This window comes from Carassius gibelio, chromosome A22, assembly GCF_023724105.1.
Source record: "Carassius gibelio isolate Cgi1373 ecotype wild population from Czech Republic chromosome A22, carGib1.2-hapl.c, whole genome shotgun sequence".
Taxonomy (NCBI): domain Eukaryota; kingdom Metazoa; phylum Chordata; class Actinopteri; order Cypriniformes; family Cyprinidae; genus Carassius; species Carassius gibelio.
This window is the reverse complement of record NC_068392.1, coordinates 4,117,677-4,137,247: the sequence shown is the minus strand read 5'-3', so window position 1 is coordinate 4,137,247 and position 19,571 is coordinate 4,117,677. Positions and strand designations below refer to the sequence as shown.

Here is a 19,571-nt window from a genome sequence, read left to right as displayed (position 1 = left end):
GGCGTGTCGCGTTAACTTAACGTCTGTCGGCGTTATTTTAAAGTAATATTAATTTATGATAAACTTAATTTGAACTTCATCTAACTTCCTAGTTAGGACACTAGATGGCACAGTAATATACAATATGCATACTGTTTGCAGTGTGAAAGTCATGACATTTGTGTAGTATGGTAACCCATACTCTGAATTGGTGCTCTACAGCAGTGAGAAGTGAACACACCCCCGAAGCAGTGGGCAGGTATATATCGAGCACCCAGGGAACAACTGGGGGCTCAGTGTTTTGCTCAAGGGTTCAGTGTTTTGCTTCAGCCAGGGTTATTGAGGGTGAAAGAGAGCGCTGTTCATTCACTTCCCTCCACCTACAACTCCTGCCAGCACCGGGATTCGAACCTGCAACCTTCTGGTAACTAGTCCAAGTCTCTGACCATTAGGCCACAGCTGAAAAAGCTGTTTTATACTTGTTTGTCATCAGTTTTGGTTGTATTTCTGCTGTTCTGCTAGCAAATGTTGTATTAGTTTCATTACTGAGGGAATTTATATCCGTTTTCTGTAGAAATCAAAAGCAACGCTCATTAAGAAGTGGCAAAATTTGTAGGATTCTTTAAAGATAGAAGCATTAAACACAAATTTGTTGCAGGATAGCTAATATAATTTACACATAAAGAGATAAGCTCAGTAGCCTGTATACACAGCTTGAGGTTGTCCATTGTGAACACAAAATAATGCTTTATTCAGATCTGCACACTAGCATACAGCTGTTACTATTTCTGACATACACCATGGGTCCCTTTTCATGGAAGTGGCCATCATGTTTCTAAAGTAGCCCTAAACGGACACTTTGTTGTTTTTGTGAATAAAACACTGACACAATACTGAACAAGTGCATTAACATTCACAATAACATTGATTTATTGAATAATTAAGTAAATATAATTCCTAGATTTACCTTTGTAAAGAAATCTCATTCCTCTCTGCTGTCTTTACTGAGGACATCTTTACCTGTGATTCCTTCTCTAAAGGGAGGGGATGTGCAGGAGACTGAGCTGTTTGTTGCAATTTGCAACCTCACCGCTAGACGCTGCTAAAAATTACACAGTGCACCTTTAATGTTTATGTGTACATGATCTGGCTGTTAGCCGCCATGTAATGTGATGTCATAAACTCGACGGGCGACAACATCAAAGTTGACTTACACATGAGTTGTAGGCCAACATCAGATGTTAAGTGGTGTTATGTAACTTTTTTCTTAGTAAAGATAGGAAATAGAGACTTCCTGAATAGGACTGAAAGAAGAAAGCCTACTTATCGGTGTGTAAACTTTCTTGTACAGTCAATGACTGTTTCTTCAGAGCTTTCTGTTGTTGATGAGGGGACTTGCTGCTATTATGATGTTTTATGCTTTTATTTTCTAGATGATGAATCAGATGAAAAGTCCCTTGAAAGCACAAGACCCACGCCATATAAACATTCAACAAACCAGGATATCACAGAGATGTGGGCTTTTGACCAGTAAAAGCAACCATGTTCTACAAATACATCATACATACTAAAAAGCAAATAGTTTACATGTTATGCTTGGATAGCAGCATTGTTATGCTACTGAAAAAAAAAAAAAAAAAAAAAAAAAAAGATTAGCATCATTGCTACTTTTACTAAGTTTCACCTCAAAACTGATTAAAAATAATTATTAACCATCATTCAAAATGACTCCCAGACATTGACAGAAAGACAGGATATTACCTTTAATTTAAAAGATACATAAAAGTACAGTTTTTAGAATGTGATACAGTAGAGCTGGAAACATCTAGTGACAATAGCAATGCTTAACTGCAGGATCACTGCATACATACATAGCATATATATTTAAGACCTTTTTGTTAAAAAGTGTCATTGTTAACTTTAAAGCTGGTTTTGTGTAGAGCGGAAATGAGCTTTGTTCCCCAGCTGAACAGCCAAGCAATCAGACAGAGCTAGTGCAGTCAGAGGAAACTGAGCAGATCACTCCTGATAACTGATTCAGACTGAGCAACTTATGAAACACAGACGCAAATCAGACTACAGAGACTTAAAGACATTATCTTTGCATGTCAGAGGAGGAGTTTTTCTCCAGGAGGTGCTCGATATAATAACTGTAATAAAACATGCAGAGACTCTTTAAGCTCAGTGAAGGAGTGGATGCCGAGTTGCCATATCCTTCATATTGATATTAATTATATTATTACATTATTTCTTGTTTGACTATTAATCAAGTTATGGCAAGAGTGAAATGTGTAACCTTATGTGCACTTATGAGATATTAAAGAATCCTGTTTTATGCTGTACTTCTACTTTCTAAGATGATGACTTCATAGTGAGTGTGTAACGAACCAAACTGATACAATTCTCGCTAGGGCCATGCGGCCTTGAAGTTCTGATGAGTTTTCTGCGTATGTGTCTTAGTATCTGTCTGTACAGGGAGAAGCTCAGACAGTCCCAGGACAAACATTCAACTGCCAATGTCCAGCTTATCAGATATATACGTCTTGGGAGAGTTTATCTAGGTTTTGGAACCAATCAGAATTTTGCACATTAAGGCTATTGGTATCCTCTGCCAGGGTATAACTGTTGTTTATTCTGAATTGTATGCAGAGCGGCCTGCGAACTCCATCAAGAGTCCTGAAGCTGACTTCTGCTGATGAAACTGCAAACCATGTTCTTCAGTAAATTTTTATTTAATTAAATGCATCTCTGACTCCTGGTCTTCATTCATCATATCTGGTACTTGGTTTTTAACTGTACATTCCCCTACATTCGAGTGAATAAGAACTTTATTGATAAAGGCAAGCAATTACACATGACAAATAGACAACAGCTGTAAAGAGAGATCTATATTCATCCGTTTTATGTATATGAGGGAAATATAAAAAAAGCATTTTAAAACTGGATTTTTATTCTGAACAGAAAACACTTCAAGAGCCTTTGATGGTTTGTGTTCGGCTTTAGATTTCAATACTTCCTGAAATAGATGAACATGCAAATTATTAAATCGCACGAATATTTCTAAACATGCAAAATCAGTTTGTGAGAAATTACATCAATCATTTGCCTAATGTGTGAATCTGTGCCTGATCTTATTCAGCTCTTCTGGATCTGATGTCATAAACCAGAAGATTGACAGTAGCCACGCCCACCAGAGCAGAGAGGACCAATCGGATCACAGCTTCAGTAGAACCACAGCAGTGGACAGAGTCTGAGGAATAAAAACACCAAACTTAGATCAGATCAGTCAATAAACATTAATATCAGTGCCGACATCAACTAATATCAGCTCTACTGTACCTGAACATGTGTAACAGAGTGTAGTGATGTCCAGGTGTTGAGTCTGGTTGCTGATGGGATTGTTGAGCACACAGCTGTAGCTGTTTTTATCCTGATATTCCACCTCCAGAGGTAGAGAGAGACTGATGCTGAGATCAGACACACTGATGCTGGACAATAAACTGTTTCCTTTGTACCAGGAGAGAGTCACATGACCCACATTCACCACTGAACACACCAATGAACAACTCTGCTGCGATGATGAGGATGAAGAGGATGAAGAAGAACAGTCTCGGCTGATGACAGGAACAGGCAGATGAGCTGAAAACATCGGAGAAAAAGAAGAATACAGATCAATCTTCAAAAAATGCTTGGTTTAATGCACTCAGCCACTATTAAAAAAAGGTTATTGTGAAATTACAGTATGTAATGGGACCATATGTTTTCCTATATGTGCCTTCCTATATGTGCCTTGGCTACCTTGTCTAAAGACGTATGCGACAAATGTATGGGACAAATGACGTCAGAAAAGCATCAGTATGTTATAATCGTTTATAATAGTATAAACTATTAATCTTGACACATCTAGTTCTGATGCTGCATCTACATGTTAAGCATTTCCCTTGAAAGTAAATTATCGTGTCATTATATTTCTGCAGCTAAGAAACATAGTAACCCTATTAAATGTGATTGCTATTTAACCTTAACTTTCTCATCCATAGTTTAGACAGCATATACTCCAGAGATACAAACAATAGACCATTTTCTCCTGCATAACCAACTGCATAACACTCCAGCTTATAATCATTCTATAAACAGACTATAAATATGACGCTTAATTTAATTGTATTGGTTGTTTATTTAGGTGTGACTAAGATATGCATATTAATCAACCACACACATTTAGCATATCTAAAAAAAAAAACATTGCTCTTGGAAATACATTTATAATAAATATGATGAACCCCAATTAAAGAACAAATGCTTATATCCCTTTAATGGTTTTCATATCCATGCTAGATGACGTATAAAACAGCAATGAAATACAATAGAAATTTGAATATGAACATATAAGAATATGAACACTGGGAGGGGTGGAGGTACGGGTCTCCTTATATCCAAAGAATGGAAATTTGAACTTCAGCCATCACCTACAGGTACTGGTTCATTTGAATCACATGCCATTACTGTAACCCACCCTGTTAAAATCCACTTTGTGGTCATTTATCGTCCTCCAGGTCAACTGGGAAACTTCTTGGAGGAGTTGGATGTGCTGCTATCAAACTTTCCTGAAGATGGTACTTCTCTGGTACTGCTTGGTGACTTCAACATCCACTTAGATAAACCCCAGGCTGCTGACTTCAAAACTCTGCTCACCTCATTTGATCTCAAGCTAATGTCCACTACAGCGACTCACAAATCGGGCAACCAACTTGACCTCATCTACACGCGTGGTTGCTCTGTGGACACCTCTTCAGTTGCTCCACTGCACACCTCTGATCACTTCCTCATTACTGCTAACCTAGCACTTACTCCTGAAGTGGCACACACTCCAACGCAGGTCACCTTTCGACGGAACCTACGCTCACTCTCTCCATCTCGCCTATCTGCTGTGGTTTCATCCTCTCTTCCACCATTCTCTCAGTTTTCTGCTCTGGACACGAACAGTGCTACGGACACTCTTTGCTCCACTTTAACATCTTGCTTGGACAACTTCTGCCCACTGTTGTCTAGACCAGCACGCACTGCCCCATCTGCCCCCTGGCTGTCCGAGGTTCTCCGTGAACATCGCTCTAAACTCAGGGCTGCATAGAGGAAACGGCAGAAATCAAAAAACTCTACGGACCTCAGTGTGTATCAATCACTCCTCTCTTCCTTCTCTGCAAATGTCTTAACAGCTAAAACATCCTACTACCACAACAAAATTAACAGCTGATGTGACGCTCGGACACTATTCAAGACTTTCTCTTCTCTTCTTAATCCGCCGCCTCCACCTCCTCCATCGACTCTTACAGCGGACGACTTTGCAACTTTCTTCACAAATAAGACGAGATCCATCAGTGAACAATTCTCCACACCACAGACTGAGGAAAACTTCACAATGACTGATGTACACTCTTTATCCTCCTTCTCCCCACTCTCAGAGATGGACGTCTCCAAAATTCTCCTGTCCAGTCATCCTACTACTTGTCCACTTGATCCTATCCCCACTCACCTCCTTCAAGCGATCTCTTCTTCAGTCATACCTTCACTTACTCACATTATCAACTCCTCTCTTCAATCTGGAACATTTCCCTTAGCATTCAAGCAGGCTCGGGTAAGCCCACTGCTCAAGAAACCATCTCTAAATCCAGCGCTTCTTGAAAACTACAGACTGGTATCCCTTCTTCCATTCATTGCAAAGACACTTGAGCGGGCTGTGTTCAACCAGCTTTCTATGTTCCTTGGACAGAACAACCTCCTGGACAGCAACCAATCTGGCTTCAAAAGTGGCCACTCAACTGAGACTGCTCTGCTCTCGGTTACTGAAGCCCTGCGACTAGCAAGAGCAGCTTCAAAATCCTCGGTACTCATCTTACTGGACCTGTCTGCTGCTTTTGACACTGTTAATCACCAGATTCTCCTGTCCACCCTCAGAAAGATGGGGATCTCTGGAACTGCTCTCCTGTGGGTTAAGTCCTACCTCTCTGACAGATCATTCAGTGTGTCTTGGAGGGGTGATGTTTCTAAGTCACACCACCTTGCTACTGGGGTTCCTCAGGGCTCAGTACTTGGACCACTTCTCTTCTCCATCTACATGACATCTTTAGGATCTGTCATTCAGAAGCATGGCTTTTATTATCACTGCTATGCTGATGACACCCAACTCTACTTCTCATTCCAGCCTGATGACCCGACGGTAGCTGCTCGCATTTCAGCCTGTCTGAGTGACATTTCTAGCTGGATGAATGACCATCACCTTCAGCTTAACCTTACAAAGACTGAACTACTGGTGATTCCAGCTAACCCATTGATTCATCACAACTTCTCTATACAGCTGGGCTCGTCAACCATAACTCCTTCGAGGACAGCCAGAAACCTAGGAGTTGTGATGGATCATCAATTAACCTTCACTGACCACATTGCTACAACGACCCGGTCCTGCAGGTTTGCCTTATACAACATTAGGAAGATTAGACCCTTCCTGTCAGAGCAAGCAACCCAACTTCTTGTCCAAGCTCTTGTTCTCTCCAGACTGGACTATTGTAATGCTCTCCTGGCGGGCCTTCCTGCATGTACTGTCAAGCCTCTGCAAATGATCCAGAATGCAGCAGCGAGGGTTGTCTTCAATGAGCCAAAAAAAGCTCATGTTACTCCTCTCCTCATCAGGTTACACTGGCTACCAGTAGCTGCTCGCATCAAATTCAAGGTACTGATGCTTGCCTACAAGACAACCACTGGCACGGCACCAACTTACCTAAACTCACTGGTTAAATCCTATGTGCCCTCCAGAAGCTTGCGCTCTGCAAGTGAACAACGCCTTGTGGTGCCATCCCAAAGAAATTCAAAATCACTCTCACGGACCTTTTCCTGGACTGTGCCCAGCTGGTGGAATTACCTCCCAATCTCAATTCGTACAGTCTTTACTCATTTTCAAGAAACATCTAAATACTCATCTTTCTCGCCTGCACTTAACCTACTAACACCAGTATTTTTCCTTTTCTTGTCTTTTTCATTTAATAAAAAAAAAAAAAAAAAATTATATACACCTGGCTATGCGTTCTATACTAGACTAACTGAGACTTGTCATGGCACTTGTATTCTGTTGTTGTTCTCTTGTTGACCTGACTGCTTCTATTGTTCTCATTTGTAAGTCGCTTTGGATAAAAGCGTCTGCTAAATGATTAAATGTATATGTGTAAATATAAGGCCCAAGATCCAGAGCAACACTAATCGTCATTATGGTGACTTCAGAATAATTGCAATAGTAAATGATTACATTTCTTACAGTTTCTTAGTTAAAGACAACTTTATTATGTGAATTCACATTGAACCAAGAGCAGTGAATTACTGGGTTGTTAACATCATTCTGTTGTTTACATTTATTTGTAAGAAAATTATCCATCATGCATTTATTTCACAGTCATTGGATAAGTGCCATTTATGAATTGTTAACTAATACTCTGCACTAATGTGTCACATTGGTTTGGGTTTTGGTTTTTCTTTTTGTCTTATGTGTTTTACTTTGTAAAATGTTTCCTGTCATGTATTTCCTTGTACCTCATGTTGGCCTACCATGTGCTCCATGTATATGTGTTATTTTCTGATTGGTTCATTTTCTGATTGTTCACTATTTTTATTTGTTAGTCATTAGTCTCTCTCTCTCTCTCTCTCTCTCTCTCTCTCTCTCTCATGTTTCCATTGTCTCTCATCTAGTACTCGGGGTTACCCACTGTTTAATGAGTCCATGTCTAGGTCAGTCCTCATGTTTATGCTTAAGTCTATGTTTTTGGATATTTTCAAGTCAGGTCATGTTTTATATTTAGTTTTCCACTTGAACATTTTTATTTGTTTTCATGTCAATAAACTGCACTGGGGTTTATCAAACTCACCTCCGGTGGAGTATGTTACAGAATGACAGTTGTGAGTGTGTGAGTGTTTTGTCACATACTAAAATCTTAAATCACTTTAAAATGTAAATAGTTCCAATAAAATAAAACAACATGATGACAAAATTATTTACTCACCATAGACAGAAACACTGAATGTTTGTTTTCTCACTCCACTAAACTCTAGTTGATAAACTCCAGCATGTTGAGTTGTGATGTTATTGATGGTCAGAGATCCAGTTTGATTGTCCAGCTTCAGTCTTTCTCTGAATCTCCCGTCAGGAACATCATATGTGTAGAAAATTTCATACTTTCTATTGATTTCAGCTATAATGCACTCTTCAGCTCCATATTTCCACATCATACTTTCTTCTTTCTGTATTTTAGTAACATTCATGTATAAAGTGACAGAACCTCCCTCTGTCACTGACACTGATTGTATTTCATTTGTTTCAGCACCAAACACACCTGAAGAACAGAATTTACACAGTTTAATACGTCTGATGATTTATATGTGAACTTCAGAACATCCAGAACAGCAACAGAAAGGCAAACTAAATGAACGTTGAGATTTAAAATAAACTGGGAGATGACAGTTAAGGTGTTAAGAACAGACAAATGTTTAGGGTTGTTTGTGTACAGATAACGCCTCATTTGTTAATAATTCTAAATTAATACTTTAATCTACAGTTCATTTTGTCCGCCATGGATTTGCAATTGTAATTAAACATCAGTAATGTAAATTATTCCTTTTTGATTGACTACTAGAAAGTTTCTATCTGACATAAGTAGCTATTGCAGATATGAAGAAAATAAATGTGTAAAATAACATCTGCCTTTATATACTGCCACTGTTACAGAGATAATTCTAAAATAAAACATTGTTTATGGATTTCCTGTAAATATTTCTTATGTGTAAAATAAATAAACAAATGTATATATATATATATATATATATATATATATATATATATATATATATAAAGAGAGAGAGAGAGAGAGAGAGAGAGAAGGATCCTTAATCTTTCATTTGTTTTAAAGTTATATGTTGTAGAGGAAAATCTGTGTTTAAATTTACGTAATTTATTAACAACAAATACTTGATAATTATTGCAAATTGAAAGTACAAGTCAAATTGTGCTGGATATTTTCAAAACCTTTAAAAATAAATAAATTACACTTTCAACTTTAGACTAATTCAGACTGATTCAGGGTCCCTACGCATTTTGACTAACACATTTCCATAACTTTTGTACATGTCTATGATTAGATAAGAAGTATATTTAAATTTATCTTAAAAAGAACATAAAAATGGCCTGATATTTGAAAGCAAATCAACGAAAAGTTTTGACTTTTTGAGCCTCAGTGCAGAGCAAACAAACAAACAAAAAACGCAGATGTTTAAATTTAGTGTTTTCCTGTGCTTTCAAAACCTGGAAATTTTATTTTAAAATTCTGAAATAGAGACTGAATGAATTTCACAATATTCGTGAATCATTTGGTACAGCGAAATTATCTAAATTGAACAGTATGCTGTCAGGAAAACAAAGTACCAGAGTTAGCACTACCCTTTTAAAATGTGCACTTGTGTACCTTATTTTTTTATATACCTAAAGAGTGCATATAAGTTTTTTATATATATATTTGTATAACTGTATAAAATGTTTGTATAACTTACCAGTCAGACTCAAGCAGCACAAAAAGAACAAAACAAACATGTGAAACATTTTCTTCAGTTGTTCAGTGTCTGATAATAAAACTATTCTCTGAAACACTGAAGCTATATGTGAATCCTCCTATGTTCAGTCTGACCCTCCTAGTTCATACACTGCATTTGCATACAGGGTTGGGGGGGGGGGGGTTCTACATTTACAAATTACTGAATAATAATGAAAAAAAATATCCAGTAACATGTTCCAAGCACCATAATATGAAATTAATGTTATCTAATTGCATTTGAATTTCTTAAACGTCACATGTAAATTATTTAAAATAAATAAATAAATAAATAAATAAATAAATAAATACAGAGTTAACAGGATGTACGCTCTAAAGTGCCAGTTTTACTGAGGTTCAAACTGAAACCTGCTGTGGTTGGGTTTCTACAGAAATGTGGTTTGATTTGGACAAACATGTTGAGGTGAGCGTACATCAGATCAGTTGTAATTGTTAGTTTGAAGGTGAAGAGTTTCTTCCGGTCCTGCTACTAGATTAACATCTTTGAACTTTAATCTCCAGAAACATGCTGAGAAACTGCACAATGATTTTATTTAACACTCAACAGTTGAACACTGAAATGCTTTTATTATTTTATTATTTTGTTTTAGAAACTGATTAATTTGTATCATCTTGGCAATAAAAAACAAATTTTAAAGGGTGTATCGCTCATCTTATATATGCATACAGTGTTAAATTATTAGAAAATTTACGCTCTCTATATATTTATGCAAACCTGCATGCAAAATCCAAAGAGACTGGTGCCATTACACAATCCTGGGATAATCAAACTGTAAATATGAAAATAAAGAGAAAAAAAAGGAAAATAATAATAATAATAATAATAATAATAATAATAATAATAATAATAATAATAATAATAATAATAATAATAATTAAAATATTGAATAGGAATATATTAATTTCCTGGTCCTTTGATGGGGTGATATTCATCTGGGTTGAAAGGTTCTGTGAAAATGCACCAAATGCGTAATTTAATAATAATAATAAAAAAAATAACACTGCCTTTTTCTGGTGTTATTCTATGATTGGTTCTACATCTACCAATCAGTTCACAAACTTTTCAACATATGGACTGCCTCAGATTGACGTAGGCGTATGTGATCAGGGCCGTTTGAAGGAATTTGGGGGCCCCAAGCAAAATGGACATAGAGGCCCCCGACCCCTGCACGCACAGCCTTCAGGAACCACAGCATAGCCATACAGTTTAAGTTCACCCACACTTTATATAAATAAAAAAGGTTTACAGTGCAAATACTGCTTGAAAAAATAGTTTGGTGGGAATTCAATAGTGATTTGCAATAATATGACAGCACACACTTATCAGTTTAATCTCTGGGCTGTGCAGGATATCAGCTATAATTATATATTGTACTGTGAACAATGACAATAAAGTAGACAGATGAATTAAGTGCATTTAAGTGCCATTCAATTGGGGTTTTAAAGGGGGGGTGAAATGCTATTTCATGCATACTGAGTTCTTTACACTGTTAAAGAGTTGGATTCCCATGCTAAACATGGACAAAGTTTCAAAAATTAAGTTGTACGTTTGAAGGAGTATTTCTGTTCCAAAAAAACCTCTTCCGGTTTGTCACAAGTTTCGGAAAGTTTTTTTCGAGTATGGCTCTGTGTGACGTTAGATGGAGCGGAATTTCATTATATGGGTGATAAGGCACTTCTGACATTTCACTGATCGGAGCGATTCACTGATCAGAGCGAGAGTGTCACGAATCGTCACAAAAGAAGTGTGTTTTTGGTTGCCAGGGCAAGACAACCCTGCACAGATTACCAAAAGAGAAACAGCATCAAGGGACCAGTGGATGGAGTTTATTTTTACAGAGCATCAACAGAGTTGTGCAAGTGTTTGTGTTTGTTCCCTGCATTTCGAAGATGCTTGTTTTACAAACAAGGCCCAGTTTGACGACGGATTTGCATATCGTTTATTTCTTAAGGATGTTGCAATCCCAACTAAAAAGGGTCACGATCGTGTGTTGGAACCACAGGCGGTGAGTAAAACTGCTTCAAATATCTCTGTGTTGTTAACTTAGCTATCGGCGCGTGAGCACATCAAGTAAACAACATGCGATGTTGTCATTAAACTGCACTTTCCACATGTAACTTACAGCTTAAAAAAAAAGAAAAAAAAAGACAACATAAAGTGGAACTTAGTCATTTTCCAAAACCGCTAAGCAAATATATACAGTTTCAGTACATACCACATTGAGAAGCCTTTGCTGATGCTGCTCTTGTTAAATTTCAGCCTCTGGATCTGTGTCACGGCTTCAAAACGCTCTCAACACAAAAGCCTACTGGTGCTCGTGATTCTTTAGCTCCGCCCACACGTCACGCCTCAAGGCGCTCGTGTTTTTCCGGGAAAAATCAGTACAGACTATCTTTCTCTTTTTAAGTGAAAGTGAAGTGACATTCAGCCAAGTATGGTGACCCATACTCAGAATTTGTGCTCTGCATTTAACCCATCCGAAGTGCACACACAGAGAGCAGTGAACACACACACACACACTGTGAGCACACACCACTAGAACTCACAACCTTTCGATTGGGAGTCCAACCCTCTAACCATTAGGCCACGACTTCCCCATGACTTCCTCTTATAAATATAAAGAAAACGAGCATTTCACCCCCCCTTTAAATAAAGCATTTTCTGAGATGCACATTAAACATTAAACACAAAACATTAATTTAATTTATATTTAAATTATTGAAAATTAAGCAAACTTAACTTTTTGGTAAACAAAGGGGATTTACTGTTAAAAAGAAAACATGGAAGAAATTTTGTGTGATTAAACCTTAAAAAAAAAAGTTACATTTTTTTAGCAGTAGGCTATGTTCTGCTGAACAATAGTAATACATCTCTGGCAAATACTTGTCTAAAACAGGACTTTTATTTTGACGGGTTGACGTACCATTTATTCAAATCAAACGGTCAAATGCTCATGAAGTGACTGTCAGAGCAGTTCTGGAGATGTTGTTCATGTGTTCACGTCTTTAGTGAGACAGCAGTGTAAAGTGTAAAGGAAGTTGCGATTCTGCTCCATTCATTAACAGAGACGAGCAGAACATGCAGGATTCATATTTAAATAGACTGTTCCGGCTTAATATTTACAGATATTAGTACATATTGTGATTTGATGTAAGTGCAATGACCTATTTTTAATTCATTCATTCAAAATCGACACACGCCACAACGTTCTCTTTACATTTGCCCTCGCCCTCAAATCAAAACACCGCTGACTCCTTGCAGTAAGCGATTTCTGTTCTGCGTCTTCCTTATCCCGTTAAAAAACATGTTACAGTAACCATATTCCTTCCTTTCGAAAAAAAAAAATTGCACTAACTGTTCGTTACAAGCAGCATTTGTAGTCAGGCAGGTAGCTAACATAAACATATTTTTGCTAGCCTACCTGCTGCAAAATTACACCATTTGTACAAGACTGACAGGTAGAGCTATTATATCCAGTGTAATTTATCACTTACCACTATCTTGTTTTTTTTTTCTTATCCTCCTCTTCCTTTTCTCTTCTGGCTTCCTGAAGCATAATTCCGCTTCATGTCTGCCGAGGAGGTTTTGTATTTTACCGGTAGCAGAGATCACGTGGTTGGCTGGCTGCTGTCGGCGACTACTGAGAGGGGCCCCCTTGAGGGGGATCCCGATAACAGTGTCATTGCACGTTACTGCATTGACAATCAAAGGTGTGCTCAAACAGTGTCGTTGCATTTTATTCTTAACCAGTCGTTGTCTTGGGGCCCCAGGCCAGCTCGGGGCCCCAGGCAATTGGTTGGTTTGCCTGCCTTGTCGTGACGGGCCTGTATGTGATGTACATTTCCTGTTTCCCCTTCAGCACGTATGAGTGAAATCATGACATCAAGTGTCAGTTTATGATATTATTTGATACTTTCCATCAACATAAGGTATATTCCACCTTGTTTGTCAAATACATAAGAATAATGCTAAATGCTAAAGTATAGAATGCATTGTTTCCATAGGTTTTATAGCTCTGTATATTACTCTGTATATTAGCTAATGCTTTAAGTTTAATAAACGAATATCAACAGTTGTTTACATAATTATATTATTGTTATATTGTTGTTGTCGGTGTATGTTGATTTTGTCACACAATTTTATGTTTTCCATAAATAAACCATATTGTACTTTACAGTGTTGTCATTATTATAAAGCTGCTCACCTCTAGAAGAACTGTCATCTACAGAGGTGATGCTGGGGATGTATTTAAGTGTCATCATTATGTGTAACAACTTCTACAAATACTTCTACAAATACAGAGGGTGAACAATGGCTTTGCATCGTTCTGCATTGTACTGATGCTGTTTAACTGCTGTTCTCCAAAAACACACCAGATGGTGATATTTGCATTAAATCAGTATCATACATCTGATGATCAATGTAGAAATATGTTAATATCTAAAATACTTAAGACTAGCTGATTATTGTCACATGAACAGAAGAGGATGACTCAGAGTTAACTTTTACACCAAGTCTTTATCGGCAGATATTTCAGATAAGTAGCAATGCAAGCAGGGGAATTAATCAGTTCATAGAATGACTAAAGACACAACTGAGTGAGTAACATTTCTTTGTCTTTTTGTGGTTGCTGACTGATCTGGGTGGAGTTGCTGACAGTACCGCCATACCTTCACATTATCATAGAGACAAAGGAACATCTGTGCATTGAGCTTCCTTAAACTTGGGACCCTGCCCTAAAGTAAGGAAGTGCATGAAGACAGAAGGTTAATGTCTCATACACCTGGGCTGCCTGACCTGATCTTCTTAGAATGTCATAAACGTTACCTCAAAATGTAATACACAATGTACATAACCTTAGTTTTTCATGTGAGGTCAGAACATAGGATCAGCATATTTTAAACATATTCTTAAATTTGTAATCCTACAGTCCCCCCTTTGAGAGTCCTAATAACTCTCACATAATACAAACTTAAACCTTCATTAGCCCATTCTATGGCATATGTTTGTTAACAAAAGTCTCATATTGCAGTCATATACATAGCTTGAAAAGGTGACATGCACATATAACTTATTCAGTGTCTTGTTCTAGATTTACTTAGGTATACTAGTTCCTTTTAGAACCATATCTGTCGACACATACGATATGGATGGTAACGTGGAAACTATATGATGACACCGAAAACCATGTAGCATAAGAGTGGTAGTCCAGAAGTCAATGGCGCCTGAACAGCTGTGAAGTCTGATTTCTGTGGTCCTTTCCCCCACACAGATTATCTCAAATGACTCTTTGTCCTCATGAAGCTTGTTCATGGATGTCATGGAAGTGATGCTTTACACCAGGGTGCCACATATGAAGATGACATGGCATATGCTATTGTTTTTCTCAATTTAGTTTTAAAAATTGGACACCTATGGACCAGTAAGGTGGGGATAAATCTGCAGATTGGGTAAACCTATGAGGAATTCTTCACCACAGAGTTGGCCCCTGAGGCCTGTTGTACTTCGGTTCCTTCCTGGGCTCCTCACTGGTCTGCGTCTGTCCAAGTCTGTCCCTGTAGTTGGTGTGCAAACTTTACTGTACAACATCCCAATTCTCTAATGGAACATCAGTCATAACACATATCATAACCCAAAAAGGATTGGTGAGTGACTGGAGTGTGCTATAGTATAGCTTTGAAGACTGTGAGTGTACTTAACAAGTTTTCTCTCAATGGGAGGAAGTGACAGTAACCTTCCTGTAGTTCTATTTACAAAGAATCTTTCATCTTTGTTGTACATTACCGGGGAAGTTAAGCACTCACCGCCCTAACAGTTAAAACCTGAGCTAGCTGCTCCAACAATTAGGTGAAGAGGGAAGGGGCTGCTTCAGAGTGGTAAGTACACTTAGTAGGTGCTGAGTAAAGCTGTTAATTTTTTCCTAATGTCTTCTTGCTTTTCCTACACTCTTTCATCCAGTGTCCAGTTTTACCACAGTTATGACAACTGCCATCTCTTTTAGGACTTTTACATTTCTGTCGATTCTCTGTGTTGACCCGAATTTGTGACAACTGTGTGACTTCTGCTAATGACATGTCATAGAGACGCATTTTGCTGACCAATGCTCTTCTAAATTCAGTAAAATCTGTGCGTGCAGAGGGTAAGCTCTGGGAAAGTCTCTCTATATCTTTAGGTCTTAGTGGTTTGGCAACAGTTTGTACTTGTAATTCCCTCAGTTCATTGAAATCTTCTCCTAGCGCCACATACGTTTATTGAATCTACAGACACATCAGTTACTGATTGGATGGCTACATCTGTTTCAAAGAACGCTTGTAAGTCAGGAACATCTTCCACATTAGTTTTTGCTGCAGCTTTGTTGTGGTTCAATTTCTTTGTCAAAGAGGATACTCTAGCTCTGAGCTCTTTGTTTTGTTCCTCTAGCTCTGAGTTATGCTGAGATTGTGGTGTAGCTAGCGCTAAACCAAATTATCAATGGCAGCAGATAATGCCTTTCAGATTGTTCTTGCGAATACATGATCCTAGTACGTTTTTTGATTCTTCAGCTGACCATACTTTTTCTGAATCAATACCAAATTTCATTATCAAGTCCAATATGACTGACTCTGTCACTACTGAGTCCATGTGCTCTCCTAACAATGATTTGAACTCATTGTCTGTCCATGAAGGAGTAGCTAGTCCAACTTTCTTAGTTGTTGGAATCAGCTTAGAATTCCTTCTCAACATTTTGTAAAGTCTTTCTGACACAACGGGACACTTCTAACACTTCCCTGGCAAGCACAGGATAAACTTGTTAACACATAAAAACTGTTAACTTTGCCTGTCAAAGCAGAGGATGCACCAATAACTTTATGCTAAACTTCCCTGCCGAAACAGAGGGTAACAAAATATTAGCATGTGATGCTAATCTTCCCTTTATAATACACATAACCTTGTTTTTTCATGTGATGCTATGACAGAACATAGAATCAGCATATTGTAAACATATTCTTAAATTTGTAATCCCACATACTGAAATTACAATACCATGATGACGATTGAAGCTTCGAACATCATTCAGTATCGGAAGGGACAGCTGTTTTGAAAAAATTGCCACTTTGCATGTTTTTAATTTTAAATTGACTTGTATGTGTGTGTGTACACTTATTTGGGATTCAGTAGAATAGTTTTAAGTCAACTGTAACTTCAACACAAGAAGAAAACTTAATGCAAGTATTTATTTATTTATTTATTAAGTCATAGTAATTTTTGCCACACAGACACTGCGAGTTTCAGGATAGACAACCACATTCAAATGTGGGAGTGAGTCCTGTTAATTAATGTTCCATGTATGTATGGAACATGACTCACTTTGAGGTCATTTTGAGTAGAAAATAAAGTTCAAATGTCACAAAACATTATGTTACTAAACCTAATGACAAAAATCAACCATAAAACAGTGTAAATACAACACGAAAACTGTAAAAAATAAATAAATAAATAAACTACATTTTTTATTATTCTTGCCCCAGTGCATGATGGGAAATATGGGATCATAACTTTGATATTTTCTTAAAGAATCCTTGTAAACATAACAAATGGTTCTACGTAAACTATACTTATAAGTTCCAACTTTAATTTCTACTATTTTAAATTGAGAACTAACATTTTAACTAACATTTTTATTCTTGCCTTAACTAAATTAATGTAGAAATTACATGTGTATTTATGTAGTATTTACTTCACTACAAAATCTTTTTTATCAAGCATGATATCATGTAGATTAACTTGAACTCTATTCACTTTCTTTGATAAAAAACGTAACTTTTATGTGTAGAGAATTTGGCTAGCCACCATGTTCCTGTGATGTCATAAACTAGACAGGCGACATCATCAAAGTTGACTTACACATGAGTTGTAGGCCTACGTCTGATGTTAAGTGGTGTTATGTAAAAAATTTTCTTAGTTAAGGTTGGTAATAGTGAATTCCTGAGTTGAATTGACAGAAGGAAGCCTACTTATGTGTGTAAACTTTCTTGTACAGAGTCAGTCCAGTGCTTTCAAGCATCAATGACTGTTTCTTTAGAGCTTTATGTTGTTGAGGCGACGTGCTGCTATTATGCTGTTTTATGCTTCAATTTCTGGATGATGACTCAGATGAAAAGCCCCTTGGAAGCACAAAAACCATGCCATATAAACATTCGACAAACCAGAATATCACAAAGATGTGGGGTTTTGACCAGTAACTGTAACTATGTTTTAAATAGGTACTGATATCAACCAGTACACCATACTAACTTGTACAAACTATAGGCCTATTCATAAATAAAATTAAGTCTTTCTTTTTTTTACCCCCAATAAAATTAAAAAGCAAATGGTTTACATTTTATGTTTGAATAGCAGCATTGTTATGGTACTGAAAATTAAAAATAAATAAAAGATTAGCATCATTGCTACTTTTTGTTAGTTTTACAGTACCTCAAAACTGATTAAAACGACAGTAAATTTTAACCATCAATCATAAACTGTAAATCATATATTACATTTATACATAAAATGACTCCCAGACATTGACAGAAAAACAGGATATCAAGAATAGTTCTTAGAAGGTATTACAGAAAAGCTGGAAATAACTTGTGAAAAAAGCCATGCTTAGCTGCAGGATCACTGCAGATGTAGCATATATATAAAAGATCAATATATATGCACACAAATATATATATATATATATATATATATATATATATATATATATATATATATATATATATATTCCAGAGTAAATTCTCTGTGCGATTTAAGACTTTTATGTCAAAAAGCAGCATTGATAGTTCTAAAGAAAGCTAGAGCAGAAATTAAATGATTTCATGTGAGCAGCAATGGAAAAAGCACTTCAACCACATGCTATTATTAAATATGAACTTTCCACACCTCAGAGACACACTTACAAACAGACACTGACCACAAGACACATTCTCATGAACAAGCAGTCTGTGACTGTCACAGATCAAAACACATTTGTGTAGAGAAAATGTGAAAACAGCAAAGTCTTCCGTCCTTTTGATGAGTATTTTGCATCTGCATTTTATGCTATTTTCATGAGTTTACACACATTTAAGGGTAAAACAAAAACTTACTCCATTTGATTTAGAATTGTGTCACAAGGCAAGTGCTTTTGAAGTTTTAAGAGACCATTTCATTTTTAGCCCTCAGGATGACTGATTCTCACACAAGATTCAGACTCAAAAGTTACCACAGACAACACAGCTAAACTGAAGTTTGATAATCTTCTCTATGTGACTGGTGCATAATCCACATGATCATCCTCTTCAGCTTTCTGTTAAAAAAGAAAAAAGGAAGAATGAAATGTGATATATACTAATTTTCTGGTATAAAATTATGCTATCAATTAAGACAATCAAAATAATAATTAATTGTCTTACTAATTTATGTGTGTTTGTTTTGTTGAATGTTGTCTCAGCATATGTGATCTCATCTTCGTGAGTCTGAACTTTTTCAACAACAAAAAGTAGATGCATTAAAATTGCATTAACAAATTTAATTTGACATTAAGCCATTGACATATTCTTTAAACATAATTCTTTACAAAACTAGAGGATGTTAACTACAAAACTGCTTGTTAAAGTCAGTCACACTTGCCTTGTTGTTCAGTATTTCTGTGTTTCCTGTAGATGCAGAAGATCCCAAATCCAGCAATAATCAACAGAGATCCAGTAGCAGCAGCAGAGATCAGCACTATCAGAGGGACTGAGTCTGTAATGGTAATCATTAATGTAAGTGAATCTGTCACAACAGAAGACAGAGATCAGGTCAGTAAATAAACACTAATATCAGCTCTACTGTACCTGAACATGTGTGACAGAGCTGAGTGATGTCCAGATGTTGAGTCTGGTTGCTGATGGGATTGTTGAGCACACAGCTGTAGCTGTTTTTATCCTGATATTCCACCT

The 19,571-nt window shown here is 37.0% G+C and overlaps 1 protein-coding gene and 1 long non-coding RNA gene across 3 annotated transcripts; both read right to left on the bottom strand.

Moving 5' to 3' along the window:
• Window positions 1-1,612: 1,612 nt before the first annotated feature.
• Window positions 1,613-9,677, bottom strand: LOC127942881 (SLAM family member 5-like). 2 transcript variants are annotated; one of them, XM_052538895.1, is made up of 5 exons: window positions 9,565-9,677; window positions 8,025-8,354; window positions 3,319-3,618; window positions 3,073-3,229; window positions 1,613-2,995 (listed from the first exon to the last, which is right to left on the bottom strand). In XM_052538895.1, exons 1-4 carry the CDS (start codon window positions 9,611-9,613, stop codon window positions 3,111-3,113), a joined length of 798 nt encoding a protein of 265 aa, XP_052394855.1. In that variant the 5' UTR covers window positions 9,614-9,677; the 3' UTR covers window positions 1,613-2,995; window positions 3,073-3,110. The 2 variants fall into 2 exon arrangements, with proteins under 2 accessions (XP_052394855.1, XP_052394854.1); XM_052538894.1 differs by having other exon boundaries at window positions 1,613-3,229.
• A 7,149-nt stretch (window positions 9,678-16,826) lies between these two features.
• LOC127942907 (uncharacterized) lies at window positions 16,827-19,246 on the bottom strand. Its single transcript, XR_008149477.1, has 2 exons — window positions 19,044-19,246; window positions 16,827-18,937 (listed from the first exon to the last, which is right to left on the bottom strand). It is a non-coding gene; the product is annotated as an uncharacterized LOC127942907 (long non-coding RNA).
• Between the last annotated feature and the right edge of the window lie 325 nt (window positions 19,247-19,571).